The sequence below is a fragment of the Neolamprologus brichardi genome, chromosome 18, assembly GCF_056152115.1.
Source record: "Neolamprologus brichardi isolate AB-2024 chromosome 18, ASM5615211v1, whole genome shotgun sequence".
Taxonomy (NCBI): Eukaryota; Metazoa; Chordata; class Actinopteri; order Cichliformes; family Cichlidae; genus Neolamprologus; species Neolamprologus brichardi.
The window spans coordinates 23,965,449-23,991,256 of NC_142121.1; the positions used below are offsets into that span (position 1 = coordinate 23,965,449).

The window sequence follows — 25,808 nt, forward strand, 5'->3', positions numbered from 1 at the left end:
CTGTGATTGTCTTTGTGACGACTTAAGTAAAGTAAGAGCTGTAAAAATGCTCTTGTCCACAGTGTGATAATGATGAAAGTGCTGTGGGTTCATATGTGTGTGAAGGCAGACTAGGAAGTATGTTTGGCAGTATAGCGCAGTTTGGGGTCATTTGAAAAAGAATGCACTGCTTTGAAAACAAAACAAAATCCATTGGCAGCCAATTGTTTTGCTCTAGTTTGTGAAAAGAATTCGGTAGTACTGGTGGACCCGCTAACTCTGGTACTCTTGGGCAAATCCCAATTCAGCTTCATTGTTCTGAGCTTTGAGCACAGGTCTCACTAAAGGATGTTGAGCCCTCAAAGCTCATGTTTCTGACATTTTGCTCAGAAACATGCACGACTAGTCTGCACGAAGTACTCATTCTAGTACTGCTGTGCTGTTGATGCCCTTATATGGCCCTGTCCACTCTCCCTGTGTGTAATGGTCCACCTCATGGTTTCTCCTGCATCTTTGAGGAGCTGAATAAGCTGCATATTTTATCTTAGCCAGCAGTAGCATGGAAACTATCAAAAAGCAAAAGTAGAGAAAAAATCCTTCAGGACAGATAAAGATAAAAGGAAATATCTGTGGCCAGCACCTGCAAATCCTTCTCTTTTTGGGGGATGTCTTGTTATAACTTTCATTTGCACCAAAGCAGGTAAAATTCACAATTCACAGCAGATTCATAATGGTTTATGCTTCCTAACTGGATAGATCGATATCTCTGAAGTATATCTGTCATGATGCAGGGCCTTCCTGCAATATTTGGATGGACTTTGAATTTACAGCATGCAATAAAAGAAAAAAGAAGACCGACCAATCTTGCAGGACAAACAGGCCAACATACATTAAAGGTACAATATAGAGAATTAATAGTAATTATATACAGTAAAACGTGGAATCAGTCTTCTTCTTCAACCTTTATGTTTGTGAACTTACCTGGAATCTGAATCAGTGAGGCTTTTTAACAGATAGACCTCAGAAAGTGAAAGTCAACAATGTACTTTACCTTCCACCAGTTCCCCTCAGGTGTGTGTCTCCATGTTTATTTATTCTTTATACAAATGAGAGTCAGAACCTAGATCAGGACTGACATATAATCAAATTTGCAGACGACTCAGTGATCATCTCTCATCTCTGCTTCATGATGCAGATCGTGACCCAGTTGTAGATGAATCTCAAGCATGGTGTGGACAGTCCCTTCTAAACATTTAATGTGTTTAAAATAAAGGAAATAGTTACTGATTTTAGATAAGTTGGAGAAGAGGTTGGAGCATATAGTTAAATTGTGTAGCAAAGTGGCAGGTACTATATGAAGCCAAATGATCCTGACCTCCTGTACAGAGGGAGGGTGACCCTTAAGGCAGAAAGGATTTGGGGTGATGGCACACATCCTTTGTTTCAGAGTATCAGCTGTTATTTTCAGGGAGGAGGCATTTTTTTCCCTCGGTGCAGAAAAAAATTGATTTAAATTCTCATTTGTTCCTACGACTATTACGTTTTTTAAATATGCAATTTGTGTTTTTTTTGCTTTATGCGTTATGTGTGTCATTTATGCTGCTGACTACAAATCAAATGTCCCCTCGGAGATAATAAAGCTTGTCTTGATCTTGAAAGCCATCTCAACCTTAAGCACTGCATGTCATGCATGTTGCACAAACAGACCACCAGAGGACCTCAAACACATCATCTTAATGCAGATGCTGTTAATTTCCGCCTAAACTGAAGTAATTAATTTAATTAATAGATTGATTTATTATATTTTTTAATTCTTATTCCAGGTTTGTTCATGCATTTATGAAAACTATTTATTTTGCGAATTTGATCTGATTTAATGGATGTGCATTCGATAAATACGTCCCGTATACTTAAGGGGTCACACAGTATGGTTTATTTATTCTTTTTCCTTTAAATATGTGTCATTACGTTCAAGAAGGCAACAATAAAAAAGCCTCCAATTTCATCCAGTACACAATCACTGTATGCACACCTTCCCTTCACAAAATGCCATTATCTCTATAATACACTGTTTAATGCTGCTGATTGTGTGAAGTTTGGCTGTTTGCTGGGTGGATGGATGGATGGATGGCTGGGGTGGATGGGTGGAGGCGGTGCCCCTGCAGGCAGCAGACAGGCAGGCTGGGCAGCAAACAGACCGCAGAGAAACATCCAGCAAGGAGGGGACACCGTCAGAGACCAGGAGGAGGAGGGAGGGACCGACAGACACCGAAACAAACGGCGCTGACAATCCCGCACCGGTACCGTCGTGACAGCGGCTGTGGGCAGCACGGAGCGGCGTTGAGGGCCAGCGTTTTCATCCCCTGTATGTTCAGAAACAGGTGAGGGTAATGGCAGCACGACGGAGGGTTACTGTGGTCGGTGGGGACGCTGTCAGTGAGCACCCCGCCCGCCCAGCTAACTAGCGGATGATGCCTCTCTCCCCTCGGCCTGTCTATAGCTAGTCAGCCAGTGAAATTAGTCAGCTTTGTATGAGCTCTGTCACTAACTAGCTGTTTGATGGTTTTGCTATAATCCGGAGGCTGGATCCAGGACCTATATAAAGCTAACAAGTAGCCTAAGCTTCTTATGCTGTTTGACTTGTGGCTTAGTGCCAGTGTTATTAGCTAGCCATCTCTCAGGCTAGCTTAGCGGTACTGCAGTGCGTGCGTGTGTTTGTGTGCCTGGCTGTGATTATCTGGAGTTTTATAAATGAAATCTCTCCGATCTCGACGACAGATAGCCATCAGTACACCAGAGGCTACATCACGACAGTCATATAACGTGCTGATTTCTCCAGTGTAAACACAACCTCTGAGGCGGCACCTTCATGTTTTGACTTCAAACATCTGTTTTGCCTGGTTTTTTGTATGTTTTAGCGTGTTTAACACATTTACACAGACTGGCACACAATGACCTCTGGGGTTTTTTTTGGGAAGACTTAATGCAAACCTGTAATCTCAGTCTTAAAATCTACTTTTCACAAGCTTCTGCATTTGTTTTCCCTGCTAAAAAAAGGCCCTAAATTAGTTTCATGTTTCATCCTGAAGTCACAGTGCCTGGCGATGCATTAAAACTAATCCTACTATTTTATCCTCAGGAGGTGGACAGTGTTACCCAGAATCCAATTAATATAATATCCAAAGCAGTGAGATTTGTTCTTTTCAAAGAGAATGAATCTTCTTCTTTTGCCTGCTCCCTTTAGCAGCTCCTCTTCCTCCATCTCATCCTGTCGCCATCATCCTCCTCTATCACGCCTACTCTGCATGTCCTCAGTTACTATATCCATGACTACACTACATCCTGTAGTTTTCCTCTTTTCCTCCTTTGTCCGATATAGCCACGATCCCTCCTCTGCATATGTCCAAACCATCTCAGCCTTGCCTCTAACTTTGTCCATGGTTTTCACTCCCAACATTTTTTAATCATTTGTGTTTTGCTTTGTTTTCATCCTGTAACTGGCAGCCCGTCGTCACAATGACAGCAGAGGAAACCATAAATGTGAAGGAGGTGGAGATCATCAAGGTGATCCTGGACTTTCTCAACTCCAGGAAGCTGCACATCAGCATGCTCGCTCTGGAGAAAGAGAGCGGCGTCATCAACGGGCTCTACTCAGACGACATGCTCTTCCTCAGGTAAGTGAACTCAGTGGTCACTCTGTACAGATACGGGTGTGTAAGAATTACTGTGAAGTAGGAGCGATGGGAAACTGTTCCAGTCAGTCCAGTAAGTTTAGTGTTTCTGATAGCATCTTCTATGGTGAGGATAGTGTAACACTGCACCTCCACACTGGATGTTTGAGTGCTGCTTTGGAAGTAAGCCAGTCTGCTGAATCTGAGTATTAAAATACATTTTAGTGGTTCACCAAATAGTGTCAAGTTTCTGTTATACGCTGTCATTTTGTTGTAGTAAACACAAGATATTCAAAAAACCCTCGCTCCCTTATGTTACTGTGAGTCTTCTCATTCATAGGTCATATAAATATTTTGTTTCAGGCAACTGGTCCTCGACGGGCAGTGGGATGAGGTCCTGCAGTTCATTCAGCCTCTGGAGTGCATGGACAAGTTTGACAGAAAAAGGTTAGGCTGCCTATTCTTCTGTTGTAGCTTTTCACATATTCAGTTCATTTTACCTATTTGACACTTTGTCGCTGATAACTAAAACAAACAGGCGATGTAATGTTTTCCTAAGTGTATGTAAAAATAGTTAAAGGTCTAAATTTTGCCACCAGGTTTCGTTACATCATCCTCAAGCAGAAGTTTCTGGAGGCTCTGTGTGTGAATAACGCCATGTCTGCAGAAGACGAGCCACAGCACGTAAGTCAGAAAACTAAAGACTGTCATCAAAACCTCCCAAACAAAACCTGAATTTCCAACCTTTATAACAGTCACGTGTTGTTAGGCTGTGAACAAGGTGGGCCACTGTCAAGATAAAAACAGGTAAAAACAGTTTGTAATGTGTATTGTTTGAAAAGGAAACAGTTGAAGTCTGCTTAAAAGCTCTCTCTATGTCTGTGGGTCTGTGTTTAATGGTGGCAGCACTGACATTTAAGGAGTGACTGATGGCCACACTGCGGTCAGAGATTATCTGGATTAAGCTCTTTATTTGCTCCTTTGATGAAGTTGTTTGCTGTTGTGGATAAAACACTTAACAAAGATCATCTGTCCACCTGTGACAGCTGATTATGACTGTTTTCTCCCTCCTTGTTCTGGATCGCGTACACCAGTAGGACAGCGTTAGGAACATGGATCAGGAACACATACTTTATAGGCTAATGCTACGGTGGTACAGTGGTTAGCACTGTTGCCCCACAGCAAGAATGTTCAGGGTTTGACTTCGCCGGCCGGGGGCTTTCTATGTGGCGTTTGCATGTTCTCCCTGTGGTTGTGTGGGTACCTCGGCTCCCTCCGACATCATGTTTGGTTAATAGGTCGTAGTTACAAATGAGAGCATGAATGGTGGTCTGTCTCGATGTGTTAACCCTGCAATGGACTGGCAGCCTGTCCAGTGAGTACCCCACGTTTTGCCCAGTGACAGCTGGGATAGACTAAACTCCCCCTAAATTGGGTAAAAGGAAAATAGATGGCTGGATTTCTTGGTAATAGATGGGTTATTACATGTACCAGACCAAAAGAGTCCAGACATATTTAACTTTCAGAGCCTTTTTAAATGTTTTGCAGAAATAATATGTACATAATAAAATATTCACATTGTCATTGTCATAAACCCCTGCTGAGGCTATAAAAGATTCATATGAGAGATGATTCTAATTTCTCTGTTAGTCCTGATTGCTAATAATTTGAAGTCAGACACACACTATTTTGTATAATCAGACAACCAGACTTGTGTGAAAACTCCATCTATCCTCTCAAATTAGGCTAGCTGTGAGTCTGCTGTAACATGATGTAGTTGTGGATGTTGCCTGTGATGCTTTGTCGGCGCCATCATGTCCTGTTAAACTGGATTAGCTCACACTTCTTTGGACATCTGTGCATATCGTGTACTACTGAGCATGCTCACAGTTAATATTGTAGCTGGGGGTGTGTATTACTTGTGTAACGGGCCTGATTGTGTGCTGGTGGTGATTTTTTCAGCGCGTGGCAGTGCGAGAGGGCAAAAACCAAAACAATAGTGTGCTCTTTGAGAGAAGCTTGATTCTGTTTTTTAGAGGGAATCGTCTCCTTGATCATCTGTTACATAAAAATATATATTTCATGTGTTTTCAGCTGGAGTTCACCATGCAGGAAGCTGTCAAATGCCTCCACGCCCTGGAGGAGTTCTGTCCGTCTAAAGACGACTACAGCAAGCTGTGTCTCCTCCTCACACTCCCTCGCCTCACAAATCATGCTGAGTTCAAGGCACGCAGTCTGCTGTTACAGAATAAGACTTGCATAATATCGAAGCAGCAGGAGGAAACTGTGTATGTGTTTTCTTTTATGTCTCATTTCTCTGTTGGCGTCCCCTCAGGACTGGAACCCGAGCACGGCCAGAGTTCAGTGTTTCGAGGAGGCCTGCACCATGGTGGCCGAGTTCATCCCCGCAGACAGAAAGCTGAGTGAGGCTGGATTCAAGGCCAGCAGGGATCGACTATTTCAGCTGCTTCTCAAGGGAGTCCTCTATGAGTGCTGTGTCGAGTTCTGCCAGGTGTGAAACGCTAAAATTAAATGTAAAGACTGCGGCCTGAGTGAGTTTGTGCCTCTAACCGGTCTTTCTCGGACGCTTATGTGCAGAGCAAAGCGACGGGCGAGGAGATCACAGAAAGCGAGGTCCTCCTGGGTGTCGACATGCTGTGCGGTAACGGCTGCGACGACCTGGACCTGTCGCTGCTCTCCTGGATGCAGAACCTCGCCCAGACCGTCTTCTCCTGCGCCTTCGAACAGAAGCAGCTCAACATCCACATAGACCGCTTGGTCAAGCCTGCTAAGACCGGCTACTCTGATCTCCTCACCCCGCTCATCAGCAAACTGTCGCCATACCCCTCCTCCCCCCTTCGCCGCCCGCAGTCCGCTGACACCTACATGTCGCGCTCCTTGAACCCAGCGCTGGACGGGCTGTCCTACGGGCTCTCCGGCCAGGATAAGCGAGCGAGCGCCGGGGAAATAGCGCCGGGTAAAGGGGTCTCTCCGATGTCCCACTCGTTTGCCAACTTTCACTACCCCGGAGCAGGAGGGCAGAGCTTGAGCAGGAGTCTCATGATGGAGAGCTCCGACTGCCACAGCATCTTTGAGGAATCCCCTGAAACGTAAGAGCTTAGATTTGGAGCTTAAACAGACTTCCTGTCTCTAAATCTTTTCCTAGAGATACAAAAAGGGAGCAAGATCCATTATTGATGTTGATTTATTTGATTGATTTTCTGGGGTTTGTGTTTTCTTGGTGAAGGTCGAGGACAGACACACCTGTGGATAAGATGATGGGCTCAGCTGGAGCCCAGAACACGCGTCCTGCCTCAGCTCCGGGCGAAGACGCTCCGTCAGCTGGTTCCGCTGACAGGAATGAGGTAAACATCAGCGACTTTTGCTTTTTGAACTTGTTAGGCCTGTTGCATGCGAACACATTTCCAAACAAGTGCTGTGTTTTATTAAGCTTCCCTAATTGTTTTCTTTCGTTAATGGGTGTTGCCTACAGTACCAGTTCCGATTAGTCTGTATTTGGTATTTTAGTCTTTCTTCACTTCTGATTGGCAGCCCAGGCTTTCTTATCTAGTGTGGATGAGAGTGCATTAAGAAAATCGTACATACACATTTGTATTATGCTTCCTAAAGTCATCACTAGCTATTTAAACATTAATAATATGCTCTGTAACGATTGCTTTGTGTAACCAATGAGGCTGGTGGATCCAGGTCCTGATCCAGGGTCAGTGGAAACATGTGGCTCAAGAGCCTAGGAGCACAGCCACAAAAATGATTCATCAGTGCCCTCGTGTTGCCCGTAAACACATCGTGAACACAGTATCTGTGTCTGTCTGTCACATGGTTTCTATTCTGGGGCCTCTTGTGCAGCTCAGTGTGAAGCTGGTGCTTGCCTCTGCCTTCCCCATCACCTTGGAGACACACAAAGAGGCCAGAAACAGAAGCAGACTTTGGGACCTCTGTGATCTCACAGTCACGCCCCTGCCCTCTCTTCCTCTCTGTTCTGTGTCCCTTTTCCAAGCTGGCGCGATGCCAGCGTCTCTGTCCTCCCCCCCCCGGCACGCGGTAGGTCTGTTCCCATCAGATTGCGAGGACAGGAAGCAGAGGACAGAGGGGGGAAATGATCTATCCTCAGCTCCCTGTCTGACCCCTCCTTCCTCCGCTGATACCTGAACTGGCGTGGAGCAGGGGTCACATGATCGCACTTCTGCCTTCGAGCAGTGTTGAAGCTGCCTGGTGTGGCTTGGTTTGTGCAGCTTTTTCTTTTAAAGCGTTACATTAGAACAGTTTGCATTGTTTCTGCATGAGTTTGGATGTCCACTGTAGAGATGCATTATGTTGAATATAATGGAAAGTACATGTCAAAAAAAGTAATTTGTTTTTGGCTGAGATTACGACCCGGTTACTAGTTTTTAGATCAAACTGCTCTCGACAAGTTTTGTGATTTCATTTTTTTCTTTAAATTATTTTTTCTTTTTGCTGGTGTATTATTGTCACCTTACTGGGCGGGGGGCGTAATCACCCAAGTTTGTGAATACGGTAACTCAAAGGATGAGGCGACGTAGGATTTTCAGATTCATACCCTAGAATCTCAGTGACCTTTTCAGTCAGAGGTCATGATTTCTGGAGCACATCGCTGCATAGTTTTCACAAATTCAGTATACTTGAGAAGGCAGGCATCTGTGACATCAGCTGATCTACAAAACTGTGCAATTCACAGTGAAACAATCTGAATGGAAATCTGATTTCACATTGAACTGAACCTTTAAAACGAATGAAGCAGTAGAATAAAGTCACGGTTGATGAGTAGCTTCATCAAAGCCACCATCATCCTTCTATGTAAACTTCATTATGATGATCCTCTGCGACGGCAGGCCGGGTCAGGTCTGGTGGAAACACATTTTGATTTCATGGTTAGTTGCAACACCATGCCGCCTGTTTTACAGGTTGTCCCTTCAATTGTGTGCAACATGATGCAGCTCAATAAAAGGAAAGGTATAAGATATAAAGTATAAATAATGTGCTTCTAATATTAAATATTTATGCTTCATTTCCAGCTTCGTGACTCAACAGAGAAGTATGAGGAGTTTTATCGCCAGCGCCTCCGCGTGCAGCAGCACCTGGAGCAGAAGCAGCAGCAGAGGCAGATGTACCAGCAGATGTTGCTGGAGGGAGGGGTCCAGCAGGAGCCCCCGCCCAGCGACATGCAGCACAGCCTCACAGAGAAGTTCCTCAACAGGTACGGACGCAGCGAACGAAATGACTTAAATGCTCTTTGCAAGATGAGGAATGTGCGTTCTCTGTTTGCACATTCAGCCAGAGGTGTGGTTCACACAAAGAAACAAAAGCAGGCTCATAGACATGGGCGGGTGGCGTCTACTTCAGCACTATAATCATGCTGTTTACAAGATCTTTTATTTGTTGAAGCTCATCCTTTCATTCACATAAACTTTCTTATTCAAGTCAGCTGAGTCAGCTAAACTGCTGACGCAGCCTCCGCAAGTAACGGCCTGATTTTCAGGGCTTCCTGTTGGGTTTTTGGATATTCAGCCCAAGACTTCCTGTTTAGTCTGCCGGTCATTGTTTTCAAATGTGGATAAAGTGATAAAAGTTAATAAAGCAGATTCTCCATTAAGCATTAGTCAAGTTTGAATTTGAGCAAATGCAGTCTGCCTTTAGCTCGACTTTATGCCTGCACATGACCAAAACCTTCAAATGTTATCGGTCATTAGAGCCTAACAGATGATAAATGGAAACCAGAAAGCTTCCAATACTAAAAAAATGTGCTTGCTTGCAGATTCTTCTTATTCATATACAGATATCTGTCTGTAGACTGCATAACCAAAGCATTTTAAAAAACAAATTCTTGTTATTTCTTGTTATATGCAGTTGATTTATTCATTTAATCTCATCCAGCAGCCATATATATATATATATATATATATATATATATATAGCCCTGCAGATCCAACCCTGCCCGTAAACACGTGAAGGGTTGGGTTGTACCAACAGTGCAATGCAGTAGCTTAAACTGGGGAGAATGGACCAGATCCCCAAAATGAGACTTCATCTCACCGTTCGGGGAAATATGGTACAGACAGCTGTTCAGTCGTATGGCGCACTTGTCATGGTAGTTGTGGGACAGTTTGCTGAAGTGAAGCCTGCATGACATTGACCGTCGTATAACAGCAGAGGAGCAGCTGTCAGAAAAGGTTAACATATTAAGGCTCTAAAAATGACGAGTCCCATGTGGATTCGCTTGCATGGCACACCCCCTCCTGTCTATACTGCACCATCTGCTCTAATCAGCTACAACATAACACATGGGACCACCACCTCATGTGTGTTTGTGTTGTACACAATATTAGACCCAGATTCCTCTCAAAACTGCAGTAGCATTATGTTATATATATATTTTTACTGTATGTCCTCTAACCACAAAACCACTTCAGTTAGCTTCAGCTCAGTGATTAAAAATGAGGTGACAAAATAGTTTGTTTTTTTCTTCTAGCGGGACAAAAGCTCTTTGATTTGCCCTCAGAGACATCCTCCCCATCCTCCCTCTCCCAGTCTACGTAGCACTCTACATTATTCACAAGGCTAGCTGTGAATAATTACATTAATATTTGAGTTTTCCTTTGTCATCTTCCCTTTGTAGTTCTAACCAGGCTGTCGGCCTGCAGGTACAAGTGTTTAGTAGAAAGAGGAAAACAAGTTGCCTCTTTGGAGACAGAACTCGTGTGTTTGGTTGATGCAGGTCCATCCAGAAGCTGGAAGAGCTCAACGTGGGGATGGAGAATTTGGGAGAAGAGGTAAAGTCTCTGACGCAGCAGTGTAATGGCAACGGGAACACGCCCGCCTCCGAGGACAATAACAACCCTCCGTCTGTAACCCCCGAGCAGAGCCGGACCCGAGGGGGAGGGGTGCTCAGCAGCACCCCGCAACGCACCGTAGGGGGTCGGCCTGTGCCGCCTCCAAATGAGTCCCCTGTCGTCACAATGAGGTTTGTGTGAGTTTGCTTTTGTTTGTTTTTGTTTTTTAAACCTGCTTGTTGAATTACTGACCCCTGTTTTTCGTTTGTTCGTTTTTTACAGTGGGCAAAAACCAAAAGGAGGCCAACAAGGTGACTCTCCCGGCTCTTTATCCCGAATTAAAGAGGTAGGGACGGACACACACACACACACACACACACACACACACACACACACACACACACACACACGGTGACAGCAGAATGACAGCCGTCACTAGAAATAACAGTTATGACAGACCTGGTGTTAATAATCAGTTGCAGGTTGTTACTCAGGTGTTACCCTTAGTTTAGCTCTGACCTTGTGTGGTGTGATTTTAAAGTTCAGCACATTCTCTGTTGTTTACATTGTACTTTACTGTGTAATGCTAATTTGGCTAAGCGGATTATAACAGTTTTATCTGAATGGCAGTGATGTCACAGCAGTATGCATGTCATAGGGTAGAGAAGATCAGGTGAGATTACAGTGCTGTAATCTCATTGCTAATGTGTGTTTTTCGTATATGCCGTGTTTTCAGGGTGACAAAGCAAAAAGCCTGTTTGTACCGGTGCATTCTTTGGAAGACACTCAGGCTATTCGAGCCGTTGCCTTTCACCCGTCTGGAGCGCTGTACGCTGTGGGCTCCAACTCCAAAACGTTACGCGTGTGCGCTTATCCAGAGACGCTCGACACGAGGTAACAAAAATCAAAAAACAGAACACATTACAGCTAATTCAGGGTCAGATCGCTATAAAACACAAACTGTAGATACACAGTGAATGTTAAATGTTAACAGATTTTTGTTTAGTATGATCCATCACATCTGTTAAAATCCATCTTTTTGTTTCTGATCCTTTAAAATATGAGTGAAAAGTAGACTTTTTAGTACCTTTTAATGACCACATAACAGCCAGCAACTAGATACGCAATACACATTTTCCCCTAGCGACTGGTGGTTGCCATGTGGTCACTGATCTGTCAGTTAGCTTGTAAACTTCCCTTCCATATTAGTTAAAGTTAGGGTGTAAATAGTTGGAAAGTTCAAACCAGTAACTGTTTATTTTCATCTCTGCATACAGTAGCTAACCACCTTTTCCTCTCCTCAGTGGTTCAAGTCCAACAAAGCAGCCGGTGGTTCGCTTTAAGAGGAACAAGCACCACAAAGGGTCCATCTACTGTGTGGCCTGGAGCCACTGTGGGCAGCTGCTGGCTACAGGCTCCAATGACAAATATGTCAAAGTGCTGCCTTTCAGCGCAGAGACGTGCAACGCCACAGGTAAGCGTCCTCAGCGTGAATGTGTGGTGGTCGTCCCGTTTGTGGCATTGCCAGTGTTCTCATTTTTGTTTATTTTTGTGCATCCTAGGCCCAGACCTGGAGTTTAGCATGCATGACGGTACCATAAGAGACCTGGCCTTCATGGAGGGGCCTGAAAGTGGAGGAGCCATCTTGATCAGTGCCGGGGCCGGAGACTGTAACATCTACACCACAGACTGCCAGAGAGGACAGGGTCTGCACGCCCTCAGTGGACATACAGGTAACTGCTCCATCCCTCCATCTGTCCAGCACAAATCAAAGTGGAAGTCAGAGAGAGTAAGGATGATGCTGAAAGTGGACAATGTGTAATCTCTCTTCAGGACACATCCTGTCTCTGTACACGTGGGGCGGCTGGATGATCGCTTCCGGCTCTCAAGATAAGACGGTGCGTTTCTGGGACCTCAGAGTGCCCAGCTGTGTGCGGGTAGTGGGAACTGCTTTCCATGGCTCAGGTTTGGCTCGCATCATGTGTTTCACCTCTTAATATAGCAAGTGTTTGGGAATTGTGAGCCAAGATACCAGAAATAGTAAATGTTATCATTGGTTCTGTTGTTCTCGATTTGAAAATAATGACAGTTCATACAACTACACCCCTTCTTTACTACACAGGGAGTCCAGTTGCCTCAGTCGCAGTTGATCCTAGTGGCCGTCTCCTAGCAACAGGGCAGGAAGATAGCGCATGCATGCTGTATGACATCAGAGGAGGACGCATCGTCCAGGTGTACCGGCCGCATGCCAGTGACGTTCGGTCCGTTAGGTTTTCCCCCGGAGCGCACTACCTGCTCACTGGTTCCTATGACACAAAGGTCGTGGTCACCAACCTCCAAGGTATGTCTGCCTTCAGAGCGCATACAGTGGTTGCATCTGGATACGATGTGGTATAGCTACAATAGTTAAAACATCTGTAACAGCACTTAATTCAAAGAATCACTTCAAACAGAGTTTAAAAATGTTTCATTAAAAAGCCACTCTTGTTTGATCACTAACATCTGGGGGAAAAAACTATCTTTTGAGTCTTAATAATCATAATTGTAGTAATAATAATAATAATAATAATAATAATAATGATGATAAGTATGCCTGTTTTATAGAAGGTTTCCCCACCTCCTTTAAATAAAATATAAATTAAAAGGATGATTGTGAGATTGGCTCCAGGTCTGCCACTAGAGGGGACTGAGTTACATCATAGGTAGATCACATTTGGACGTGTCCAAGTTTTAACCATTGAGCTGTAGATTCGAGGTGAAGTTGGAAGAATATGGAGGTAATACTCCTTTATCATTATTCCATTCACTTTGTGCAATGTCCCAACATTAAACAACCCAGAGCAGGATGCTACCACCAGCATGTTTGACAGCTGGTACAGTGTTCTTAGGGTTGAACGCCTCCAAATATACTGCACCTCTTGTCACTGTGGCCAAATAACAATCTTTGTCTCGTGTGACAGTAAAGAATTTGGTTTGTCCATGTGTGCAGCTAGTTAAGATGTCGCAGATCCTTTAACACATATTAAAAGATTTAAGAGTGTATGTATATATTTGAGGCCACATGTTAGAGAAAATCCAGAATCCACACCCTTAGCACGTGTCTGATGGTTTTCTGCCTCCTCCTCCGTCTCTCTAGGTGACCTGACCAAACAGCTGCCTCTGACCGTGGTGGGAGAACACGGTGACAAAGTGATCCAGTGCCGATGGCACACACAAGACCTGTCCTTCCTCTCATCCTCTGCTGATCGCACTGTCACACTTTGGACACACAATCCATAACACACACACACTTGTATGCGCACACACACACACACATACACACAGAGCCAGTTGTTTCTATCTGACACATTCCCCTAAAATATTACTGCTCCTCTGCATTGTAAACACTGACCCACCCTTACACACACACACACACACTCTTGTAGGTACACAAACTGGTGAACAAGCCTTTCCCTCCTGTCTGTAGTAAAGCAAATGGGACTCACACCTGGGACACATCAAAAGCACACTTGTTGCATGTTCTCCTTTCTTGATCACCACACTGAGGAGTAAAACTGCAGGATTCTTCGTCGTTCTTCGTCCTGTAATTCCCCCTGCGTTTTTGCTCTCTGCTCACACCAATCAGTTGCTGCATGTCCTTTTTCCTAAAGGGATGAGTAGGAGAGACAGGACAGGAGTGCTTTGTTCATGATGGTGCCTTCCTTGAGTTCTCAGTTTCCATAACAAAAACAAAACAAACAAACAAAAAAAAAAGTCCTTTTTTTAAGATCAAATTTTGTTAAGTCATTTTGAGAATCATACATTCCTCTTTTTGCATATCATTATTTTTACAGCTGGTGAGACGCTGCTATTGTTTAAGAAAGACAAAAATTTGATGTAAAATGTAGTTTTTCCAGTGTTTCAGTAGTGAGCTTTTCCTCTCAGGAGGCCGAATCTATGGAAGTCAGGCTATCTTGTGCTTCCCCGTGGGGTGTCTAACATTACTGTATGCACTGTATTACTGCAGCTCCAACTGTGTAAATGAGCTAGTGTGTTTAAATTTAAAATCAGTGTTTGTTTTTTTGTTTTTTTTCTTCTTTTTTTTTTGCGCTGATGCTGTTCCGGTGTCTTTGCAGTGGCTTGCTCGTTACTATGTTAGTATCAAAGGGAAGTACAGCATGTGATTATTGGTTGGGCGCCCTTGCATTCAGTTTGGATTTGGCTGTGCTCAAAAGCTTTGGCTTGTCTACTGCTGTGTGTGTGTAATATCAGTAGATGGCAGTCTTTTCCCCAAACAAGGGTCTGACCATATGCACAATGGAATCTGGATGGAAGCACGGGTGTTTTGATATTTATTTAGAACCCGTGTTTGGGGCATATGCATATTATTTTATTTTTTATTTTAACCTGCGCACTTTGTCCTTTTAACATCATCTTCTAATATTGACTTACTTGCAGAGATGCATATTTAAGTTTATATGTTAATGTATAGTATATATTATTTTAACAACGAAGGCCAAACTAATACGTACATAGATGTATTTATTTCAGTTGTGTTTATGTATGTACAGTTAGTTTTTGAAATGCTAGTGGCTCTTGTATTAAGCCTTGTTTTTAAAAGTGACAGATGAGTTCAAGCTAACTGAAGTCTGACTGCTGGTACGTTCAATAAAGTGTCTTTTACACAAACTTTGCATTTTGTTTTTTGCGTTTCTTCTTTGGATTAAATACTTGATGCAGAACATTTTAAAATAAGTCATGATGGCTACATGAACAGACATGTTTTATTCCTCTGAACTCACTCATAATATTTAGTACAAAAGGGTAAGAGACACGGACTGTACATGGGTTAAATCCATACTTTATCAGTTTGCTCATATTAGCTTTTGTAAGTGCCTCCTGTGCGACTTCAGGAACTTAACTCAAACAAAAACCCTTTTCAGACACACACTCTTCTCAATGAGATTCATAAAGCACCATGGTCACTTTTTCATGAAAAGTTTCCACAGAAATCAGAACAGATCACACCTTCAAACATTTACATTTTACTTTCAACATGGCACAACTCAGAAACTCCATGAAATCACATCAAACAGACACGCACAAGACACGCACACTGCCATGTATGCCATATCTGTAAAGGGCTGTAATACATGAAAAGAGTGATTTAAAACACCACTATGAGTATACCTCTACTACTTCATAGCAGTGGGACGGCAGTTCATGGGATAAGAACAATAAATACAAACATACCTGCAGTGGTGTATTTAAAAATACACAGGGTGAAGTGAGAGTATGCAGCAGTACAGAATTATTAAAAACAATTATTAAAAAAACACTTTTGTCCCCGATGCTACTCTGAGTTCATCTTTGTACAAGCTGTGCGAAAAGTCCTTGTTAATCTGAGTTCCCCCGGCCCCCACACTGTCAACTGCATACAGTGCTGATAATGCTATGTGTTGTCCTAAAGGACAAGGAAGTGATCACTGGTCCATCACGATACTGTCCACACCTTCATTAAACAAAAGACCTCACAGTCCCTTTAGTGCTTTGTTTAGTTGGAGCTTGGTCTAGATGCAGCGTTTGCAGCAGAAGGCAGGGTGACGCGTTGTTCGTCCATTCGTTTGGCCTGCGACCGCATGATGAGGCTGAAGAAGTCCTCATCTGGTACGGTGGGCCCTCGGACTGGAGGAGGGGGAGGAGCACACCGCTGGTCATCCAAACGAGAGCCCTGGAAGGAATACGGTGAAAGCAAAGAGTATGACTTTGATGTCTGAGTAACAGGATGTTTATAATCTTGTTTCTAACTTTTTTTTTTTGTAATATACTTTGCTCCTTTGTGCAGCTGATCTCTTGCAAGGTAATAAGAATCCTGCCTCCTGACCTCTGGCTACAACAAACAGACATCACTCCTCTACTTATGTTACACCGGCTTCCTGTTACCTTCAGCATCCACTTCAAAAACATCATTCTTGTATAGGATGGGTGCCACTGTTGGGACTCTTTAACTACACAATTATTTTAAATAGGAGCTAAAATATTTGTGTTTGTACCGGTGTTTGAATATCAAGTGTGCCCACCCAGCACTATATAAATGTGTATTAGGAAACTATTCAGTAAACTATGCTCTTTCTGTTACCTGGCACTTGACAAGCATATCAAAGAAGTCATCATCAGGCTCAGCGCTGTCAGCGTTGGCCATCAGGTGGCTGAGCACGGCCTGGTTGCTGTTTTGGTTGAGCCTGAGTCCTGGCAGGCTCCCCCCTGCTGCTGATGACTCCTCTAAGCGCCTGCCCTGAGCGCCTGACACATTGGCAGACTCTGACATGGCTACAAATGAAAATAAATAAGTACGCAAATTATAAATTATTTTAACAGTGGTTATATTTTTTGTGTGGGTGGATTGCATAGACCTACATTTCCTGATGGTCCTGGGAGGCGACTCTGGGCCGCTGTTTAGCGATAACCTGCTGCCTCGGTCCTGTATCGAACATCGCTGGTCATCCATGCGGTTGCTCTGGAATCGACTCAGCAGGTCAAAGAAACCGTCGTCTCCGAGCATGTCGGGGCTGAGTCGCTGGAAAACAAAAACAAACAACTTGAAAAAAATAAATAAAAATAAAACAGCAAAAGTTGTTTGAATTCCCCAGGTCTGCATACTTTTTGTGGTCCCTGTGCAAGTGGCTGACTGGTATCCAGGGTATTGCTGGTGTCCTGGAGGACCTTACTGGAGCCGCCAGACTTGTACTTCTTCCCTCGCAGACGGCCAACAAAGAAGAGCTTGGAGGAGCTCTTAGCCAGCGAGGGTTTGGACTGTTTGGTCAAGATGTCGCTGTTCCACTTTTGACCCTTCAGCACAGAAATGGATCACAATCATCACAAGTTCAATAGCAAAGGGTGATGTAACAAGAAGCACTTCTTGTAGATGAGGTGTGAGCAGAGCAGTACAGTGGAGCAGTTCTTACATTTACTTTGTCTGGAGTGAGCTTCACCAGCTCCAGGTTCTCCATGCTGTGTCGTTTGCTCATCCTGGGCCTGGCTCCTGTAAAACAATAACAATGTTACGTAATCTACACATTCAAAGCATCTGAAATATTATAGCAAGGGGCATAGGGAAGGTCACACAGTTTTTACCGTGCAGGCTGTAGTCGATATCCTTATTTTCGGAAACAGTGGAGGTATTTGTGCTGTAGCTCAAACCCAAAAGTGTCTGGAGATCAGATACATTCATACGAGCTGTCAGCTCCCCGCTTCTGTCTCCAGTCTGAAAACAACAACAACAACAAAAAAACAGAAGGAACAAACCAACTGTTAATTTGACTGCTGAAGGATTTCTGTATCTGTTCTTAACAAGTTTGCTTTAAGTACTTCTGAAATGCTTTGCTGTGAAGATAGTCTGAGCAGTTCATACCTCTCTGCAGATCTCCAGGTGTTTCTCAGCAAAGTGCATGGCTTGGTCATGGTTTCCCAGTGCAGTGTAGGCATTTCCAAGACTCCAGCACGCACGGCCCTCACCAATCCTACAAAATGAAACCATACATAAGCAAATACTATTTAACTGTGGCATAGTTACGTCAAAAGAAGCATCATAAAACCTGGTGTTTGCATCTGTACCTGTCATTGAGGTCTTGAGCTATGATGAGATGTTTGAGGTGATAGTCTATGGCTCTCTCATAGTCCTGCAGAAGTGTGTAGGTGTTGCCGAGACTGTAGCAGGCCTGAGCTTCCACGGCTCGGTCCTTTAACTGCCTCGCCAACTGCAGTGTCTTCCTAACAAGCAATCAGACAAGATGCTTCAAACAATGCACACTGGCTTTATGTTTTCTTCATACAATACAGGCCTGCTTTCCCAGAAGGAGCTCATAGGAACATAATATGATGCATAAATACAATGATAGAATTTTAGATATTGCCACTATTGTGTAAGGAAAAGTGTCTAAAAATGTTACAGTTATTTGATAATTCAATTTCCTCTTTTTGGGGGGGACATGAGACAATCATGGTGACAATGTAGGATCAAGCGATTAAGGATCCAGTCACACAGGCCTAGAGACAAAATGCGGCCAACAACAACAAACATTAATACACATATGTATGTGTGACTTACTTGTAATGTTCAGCTGCCACTTCAAATTCCCCCAAAAAGATATACGCATTCCCCAAGTTGCAGTAAGCCCGCCTCTCTGCTGATCGATCCCCAAACTCCTTAGCAATGAGCAAACGCTGAAACAGAAACACTGAATTTTAACATTGTATTTAAAAAGGTGTAATAAGTAACTTACTAAAAGAAAACATCATCATGGATGCTTGTGAACTCTTTACCAAAAGACACTTTTCAGAGTTCACCCTCACCTGTTCATGAGAAGCTACGGCTTTGCGAAAGTTTCCCAGCAGGTAGTGTGTGTTGCCAAGGTTGCCATAAGTTCGACCCTGAGCAGCTCGATCTCCAAGCTCCTTCACTATCGCCAAGTTTGCCCTGACAATGCATATGCAATCAAACGGTCACCCAGCAGCTCGCTTTGTAATACACTGGATACTTGACACAACAGTCAAAGTAACAGAACTTGTTATTTCTAATGTTAAATGACTCTGCTTAAATCACACGCTCTCCTTCTTACTCATAGTACTCTGCTGCTTTCCTCAGTGCCATCATGACATCTTCTGGAAAATCTCCGGGCTCAGCTCCGCTCCAGCAGATACTTTTGCCTTTGGCATGGTACACATTCCCAAAATTATAGAGTGCCCTCGCTTGCCCCACCTAACCGGAAACATGAGTGGTGAAGATCACTTTCTTCCGAAACTCTCAAATACATGAATACAAATATCTGACTTTTATTCTTCATCGCTTATTTTGTCGAATACGTTGCCTCACCTTGTCATTCATGTCTCTGGCTATGTCCAAGTGCCTCTGACAGCAAACCACAGCCTCATCGAACCGACCCAGCACCTTCAATGTGTTGCCGAGGTTACCGCTGGCTTTGGCCTCTCCGACCAGGTCGCCAATTGTCCTGAACAAGACACGTCACGCTGTTAATAAATAAACATTGTGCTGCACTCAGCAGGGCCTTTTACAGAGCTGTTTCTCATGTGTCCAACCTCGTCAAGGTGAGATCGTGCCTGTGGAACTCCAAGGCCTTGGCATAGTCATGTAGGTGGAAGTAGGCATTTCCAAGCTGGCTGTAGATGGCACTGAGCACCTGGAGGTCCTCTGTGCCCACTTGGATGGCAGCTTCAAAAAAGGAGACGCCTGCTTTGTAGTCACCCACCTTACAGAGGCGCTCACCCTCCAGCGCCAGCTCCAGGCAGGACACCTCCATCCTAAAGCAGAGAGGAGCACAGTCTGGACTTCTCTTCTTCAAAAACATTAAACTCTAAAATCTCCTCGTCCTCTAATCGACAGCCAAATGGCTCCGTTCTCGACTGAAAAACAAAACGTCCTTCGAAGCAAAGGCTTTCAGCAAGTGGGAATGTTTAGCCACTTCCTTCCATCTACAGAAAACAATAGAGCTTGTTTATTATAGTAGATCTCACATCCTTTTGACCTACCCCAGAAAGCAAAGCAGGTTCCTTTTCCAATCTTCTGAACCAAAACTGAACCTTTGATATTCAGTATTTGTAATGTTTGCTGCTGTTGCTTTAGAACTTTAAAAACCTTATAACAGATTGTTTAAAAGATCTGGGCTGACAAAGATTAAAAAAAAACAAAAAAAAAACATCTTAAATTTCCTAAAATATTGCTTGTGAAATCAAAGTGTTTGATTCCCAGCAACCCACACTGGACATCTGTATACTTCTTCAAAAGAAATAAAATCGAAACACCCAATAAATTTGTTTTTGAAGTACAGCAAATACATGAATGTCTGTAACAAACACTCATGGGGTTTAAATGTTTTATGCCAGATGAAAAGAGTGTCAGTCAGTGGCTGTGAAGGCAAATTTAGTGGCATATTTGTGCTTAGCAAAAACTGTCAGATAAACCAACTTTGTTTTTCAGGAAACTGTACTGTTAGTGACATACTGGCTTAACAAAAAAATCTATTCAGTTTGTATAACAAGATTTCCTCCTGTAACCACCCTATGGTTATCTGAAAGCTTGCAAAAACAGACCCAGAAATGACGCAAAAACACCAAACAGCTTGTCTCACCATTCAGCTAGGCTATAATTTGAGAACAAAGGCAAACATGGTGTAAGAACAATAAAGTTCAATCGAGCTCAGCTCAGCGGCCTTAGGCCTTATATTAAAGAGCTTACTTTGTGTTTACTGCCACGTTAACACTATATCATTTAACACTCTAGCTGAGGCAAATGCTAGCCTACCTGCTGGCTTTTTGTGTCTTACAACAACAGCAGCACATGGAACATCTGAGAGGCATCTACTGAGGTATCCACTGGAAAAACCTCCAGGCTGCAGCTCCTTCTCTTTCTCCGAAGCATGGAGAGATTACCTTAGACCAACTTCGTGTTGAAAAGATTTTTTTCCCTCTTTTAAATACAAAAATGCCCTAAAAACTAAACTGCATTCATCCTAGGTAATATCAAAACCATAATTCATCTGACGTCACAGAGATAATTTAGCATCACGCACTGGAAAACCTTCAAGGAGACGCGTGTGATGTTGTCACAGCATTAACTTCCAATGCCTGCCAGCAAGGAAACTGCTCTATCAGCGTTTTCTCGGCTAATCTGCTTGTCTTTCGTCCAAGCCCCGCTCTCCTGGTGACCTGGTCACCTGAGATTACGGCTGTAGAGTATGCACCTGACAGATTACAAAGCCGGTGAGTGCTGTACAGATTGATTAGATCTGTCAGACAAACAGAGTCTGTAGTGACGTGTAATGGAATTAGGGATGCACTGATGAACGGGTGAAATTCTGCGCTGATACCAGTGTTTAAAATAACAATTTCACCACTACCAAGTAAAAATGTTTATTTTGTTTTTTGATATCTATTCCCCTTTTTGTTCCAAGCACACAAATAAAATCTGTATCTGCACAATGTCTTATTTGCTGATTAACCAATGGCAGTCAAACAAAGCTGTTTGTTCGATATATCTAGCCAGTATTGTAAAAATAATCCACCCTCTTACCAAACACACGCCTAAGCTATCTAAATAAAATGGACACGCATGTGGACATAAACACAGGGAGCAATGATGAATATTTCAGGGCTTGTTTAAATATTGAAGCTGGCGGGCGCAGGTCTTTATGTGGTTGCAGGTCACATCTGCTGCCCGAGCGCTTTACCTGGGAATGTTAGGACAGCTGCAAGATGCTCCCCCTTTTTTTAAAAAAAAAAAACCTTACCTGCCTTAGTCAACAAAGTCCCAGACCACAGTGTGAAATGATTCCTCCAGTCTATCATTTAACTTAAGCTTCAATACTAAACATAGCGTCACTTCTTCAACTGGGTACGTGAAACATCTTACATTACAAATATTTCAATGACTATAAATAGCATTGCTCCTCTTAGGCATCAACAAAACACTTCACCAACACTCCATCTGAAACTAGAGACTGGGAAAGCAATCACACTTTCTACACTCTAACTACACTTTAGTGAAAAGACAAAAGTCCTACCTGTAGCGGACGTGAAAGGACTGCTCCTCAGCACGCGTGCTAACCACTGAGCCACCTCTATCCATTGAAGTGCATAATATGAGGGAAAATCCCAGTTTCGTTCCCGAAAAAATGGTTGCGTTTAGCACCAAGACTCTGAGAGGAAAAAAAAAAAAACTAAAAAACTCTTCGGTGAACCAAATGGTCACCCAATGTGTTCGAGTCTGCAGCAGTCCCTCTGCTGAATGTTGACAGGGGAAGGTAAACCCACGACTGTTAAAGCTGCAGAATCCTGAGCGTCAGTCCACACAGCTGCTTTCGTGTAATGTGTGTTTTGCGTCACTGGCCCTCAATCGCTTGTTAGCGGCCCTCTGTGAAGAGAACACAAGATGCTGCATGTGAAGCCTCTTTCTGGCTGCACGGTGCCATGGCAACACCAACCAAACAGCAGCGTGAACAAGCGGGGTAAGCAAGAAGCGGGAGAGTGGGGCGGAAATGAATGCACTGGGCCAGCCAAACTGTCAATCTTCTAGGATGGACGGGGACTTCACCCAGGCTTGGAGAGGTTGTGTGCTCCACAGGTATAGCAAAGCAAGAGGAAAAAATATCTACAGTGTGTGTGAATGGAAATCATGGCCTAGGAAGTAGCCGAAAAGAAAGAAAAAGCAACCAGAACCCTGCTGCATGATTGGTTTAAAAATCAAACAAACAAACAAACAAAAAACTCGCCCAAAAAACAAGGTAAACTGAAAATCTGGGAAAAAGCAGAGAGACTTCCTGCATGTACGCTACCTCCACCAAAGGAAAGGACAGCAATAAGCGTGCTACATGGAAAGTAGAGACTGCTTCAAGTAAAAATCTAAACCAGCTATTACCTAATTTCAGCATGAGGTCATTCTTGCCACACCCATTAGCTCCCCAAGTTTAAACCGTCAGCCCCGCCCCTGAACGCACACACACACACAGACACACACAACCGCAATATGGGAAATGGGGCAGGCCAGTTATTTACAAACTGGGTTACATCTTTATGTTAAATAGCAACTCAATTACAAGACAGACATGCAGTAGGTGGCCTATCTCTATTATATTGGCAGCTGAAGCCATAATGAGTAATTATTTGTTTCCAACAGAGCATTTGTTCAGCTACATCAAAGATAAGCTGGCTCAAATTAAAAACCCCAAAATGAAGAAGTGATCAGGATGGTAGTAACAACTGAGAATGGTCATGATTATAATTAGATTACGTGATTGATGAGTGCTATTAAACAGTCAATGAAACATTATATTATATTAGGTAATATTGCTTACTAAGTTTACAAATCCATACGTAACAAGGAAGCCAATATTCACAAAAACCTAATATCAGGAACTTTGATTAATAAACTGTTCCTCTTGTTAAGTATTAGAGTTAATCATTAAACCCACAGCAGCGCAAACAGGTGCTTTGATAACAAGAAACATTTCCCATCACTTCAATTCAATTTTCAATTGAGATTAAAGACAAAAATCTCTAAGGCGCAATGCAGTAAAACTGAAAAAAATCTATGCTGCACATACAGTGCTTAACAAACATATCCAACCACCACCCAATGGAAGGTTAATGCCACACTGCCCTTAATTAAATTGTTAGTTACCAAAACATTTTTATATTTCTGTTATATTAAATCCACTATTATGTGCAAAGCCTTTTTTTTAAGCTTTTCTAGCTAAAATGTATTTTTTGTTATTATTCGAGAATATTCAAATTTACCATTTTGCAAAAAAACTGAATAAAATAGTGAAGGACAATAATTATACATAATTCTTTATTAAGATGACAGGTTTCAGTTATTTACTTAAAATCCCGAATAGGAAATTAGTTATTGTGGTTGAATGTTACGTTGGATTACTTTCTGACTTCTCAGACAAGTCTAATCTGAGTGTACAATTGCAAATTTTGTTTGTTTGTTATTTGTCTACTAAATAACAACATAATAACATTATAATTTTTAGTTTTAAAAGTTTTTGAGAGATTTCAATATTTTACAGTTTTTAATGACAGTTGAATAACAGCAAATCTCTCAAACTCTGCCCTGTAACCTGCATGTTGTATGTGTATACACACACATATACATACATACATATATATACACACACACACATATATACACACACACACACACACACACACATATACACACACATTATATATATATATATATATATATATATATATATATATATATATATATATATATATATATATATATATATATATATAGTTGGTGGAGTCAACCATTTGACAATCCTGTTATTCCTGCCGCTCTGTAAATGGCTGTAAATGGTTGTGACTAATGCCCAGAGCTTTGGGAGCTTTGCCGTACATGTTCCTGCATATTAATATAATGATTGACTGTTGTGTGCCAACATCCTTGCAGCTTTTTCCAACACCGTATGCCATCTGGGTGTGTTTCTGAGAATTCTGTCTGGCTCATAAAACTACAGTGTGCATGAACAAAAGTGAAACAGAGAAAAGTTACTGATGCATAAAGGTCCAAAGAAAGAAAAATAAAGATGCCGTTTTTAATGACAGCTTCATGGGAGCTAATCGCCGACTCCTTTTTGAGTCACAAACAAGAACATGATTTCATCCTTAACACACAACACATGTGAGCTATTTTTTGTGTTTTGATGCTCTAAAATGACTACTGCCTCTGACAACAAAACCTAAATATGGAAGCACCACTTGGCATCACACCATGAGGCAGCAAAAAACCCCCACACCAAAACAAAAGTTAAGTACTGGGATACTGACCGGTAATTCTTCCACACAGGAACAGGAAATCTGGGAAGCCTGGAAGAAACAATGTTAAAACCATAAATAACCTCAAAGTTCATAAGAATGTGTTGCAATGCTGGCTATGCAATGCTGGCTATTTTTTTTTATATATTAAAACATGGCTTAATACAGACTACATTAAATATTGAATTCCATGCTCTTGATGACATGCACACAGCTACACCTATCTAAAGGATAGACTAAATAAACAAAAAGCTGGTTGCACTTGTTACAGTTAAGTGCACCTAATATGCTGGCAACTGGGTATATATTGTATACACCGTATAGTAATAACAATACAATCAGATGTAGAGGTATACAAGACTGTGCGTTTGAGTGCATGCTCTCATGACCATTACTACACTAACATGAGTGCAACTACAGTAAGAAATGAATTATGTACGATAAAAGTGGTCATAATCATGCTATATAAACCATCTGCACAAGTATAACACTTGTTAGCAATACACTATAGCCTATACCAAACTATATACTATATAACAAACAGTAAATCTATGCCCTACACTACACTGATGGTGACAATTCATCTATAGCATTTTAATATCAGCTCCAGTGATAACTACTTTAAAGTGAAGAAATGACTTCGCATTATGGACACCACTGTCAGGGCTGTGGTGTCCCAAATGAGTTCATCTTACGGCTGTCTCTTTAGCTTTATTCATAACCAGTTAATTCATTCACACATCTCCACCAACATCCAGCCAAAGACTAGCACCGTTAGCCTGTTAGCTGCTAAACTTACGTTAGGCGATCCAGCTCGAACAAAGGTGACTTGTCTTCACTTCTTTTCTTTAGTGTCTCACGAGTTTAAAAACATGGGTGCGTTTACGTGGAGAAAAAAAAGTGGACGCCTGTAATATAACAATAAGGTGTACTATATTCACCCTACGGCTACATTATCCTCCAACTTCGGTAAAAACTTCGATTTAACTTCGATAAATACGAAGAAACCCCTTGCGAGTGCACTAGCTTT

General features: G+C 42.5%; 2 protein-coding genes across 5 annotated transcripts; one reads left to right on the forward strand and one right to left on the reverse strand.

Moving 5' to 3' along the window:
- Positions 1 to 2,167: 2,167 nt before the first annotated feature.
- Positions 2,168 to 15,121, forward strand: wdr47a (WD repeat domain 47a). The gene is made up of 17 exons (XM_087831250.1): positions 2,168 to 2,360; positions 3,484 to 3,653; positions 4,014 to 4,097; positions 4,250 to 4,334; positions 5,745 to 5,876; positions 5,986 to 6,162; positions 6,249 to 6,760; positions 6,898 to 7,015; positions 8,705 to 8,886; positions 10,405 to 10,650; positions 10,742 to 10,805; positions 11,196 to 11,353; positions 11,764 to 11,933; positions 12,022 to 12,192; positions 12,293 to 12,424; positions 12,582 to 12,800; positions 13,596 to 15,121. Exons 2-17 carry the CDS (start codon positions 3,496 to 3,498, stop codon positions 13,736 to 13,738), a joined length of 2,751 nt encoding a protein of 916 aa, XP_087687376.1. The 5' UTR covers positions 2,168 to 2,360; positions 3,484 to 3,495; the 3' UTR covers positions 13,739 to 15,121.
- Positions 15,122 to 15,202: 81 nt separating this feature from the next.
- gpsm2 (G protein signaling modulator 2) lies at positions 15,203 to 25,803 on the reverse strand. 4 transcript variants are annotated; one of them, XM_035906024.2, is made up of 16 exons: positions 25,578 to 25,803; positions 24,791 to 24,829; positions 22,015 to 22,364; positions 19,535 to 19,756; positions 19,311 to 19,446; positions 19,057 to 19,196; positions 18,791 to 18,914; positions 18,546 to 18,661; positions 18,053 to 18,208; positions 17,850 to 17,958; positions 17,573 to 17,702; positions 17,404 to 17,480; positions 17,099 to 17,287; positions 16,856 to 17,015; positions 16,578 to 16,768; positions 15,203 to 16,169 (listed from the first exon to the last, which is right to left on the reverse strand). In XM_035906024.2, the coding sequence occupies exons 3-16, from the start codon at positions 22,077 to 22,079 to the stop codon at positions 15,993 to 15,995; spliced, it is 1,992 nt and encodes a 663-aa protein (XP_035761917.2). In that variant the 5' UTR covers positions 22,080 to 22,364; positions 24,791 to 24,829; positions 25,578 to 25,803; the 3' UTR covers positions 15,203 to 15,992. The 4 variants fall into 4 exon arrangements, with proteins under 4 accessions (XP_035761917.2, XP_087687377.1, XP_087687378.1 ...); XM_087831251.1 differs by lacking the exon at positions 22,015 to 22,364; XM_087831252.1 differs by lacking the exon at positions 22,015 to 22,364 and having other exon boundaries at positions 24,779 to 24,829.
- Positions 25,804 to 25,808: the final 5 nt, after the last annotated feature.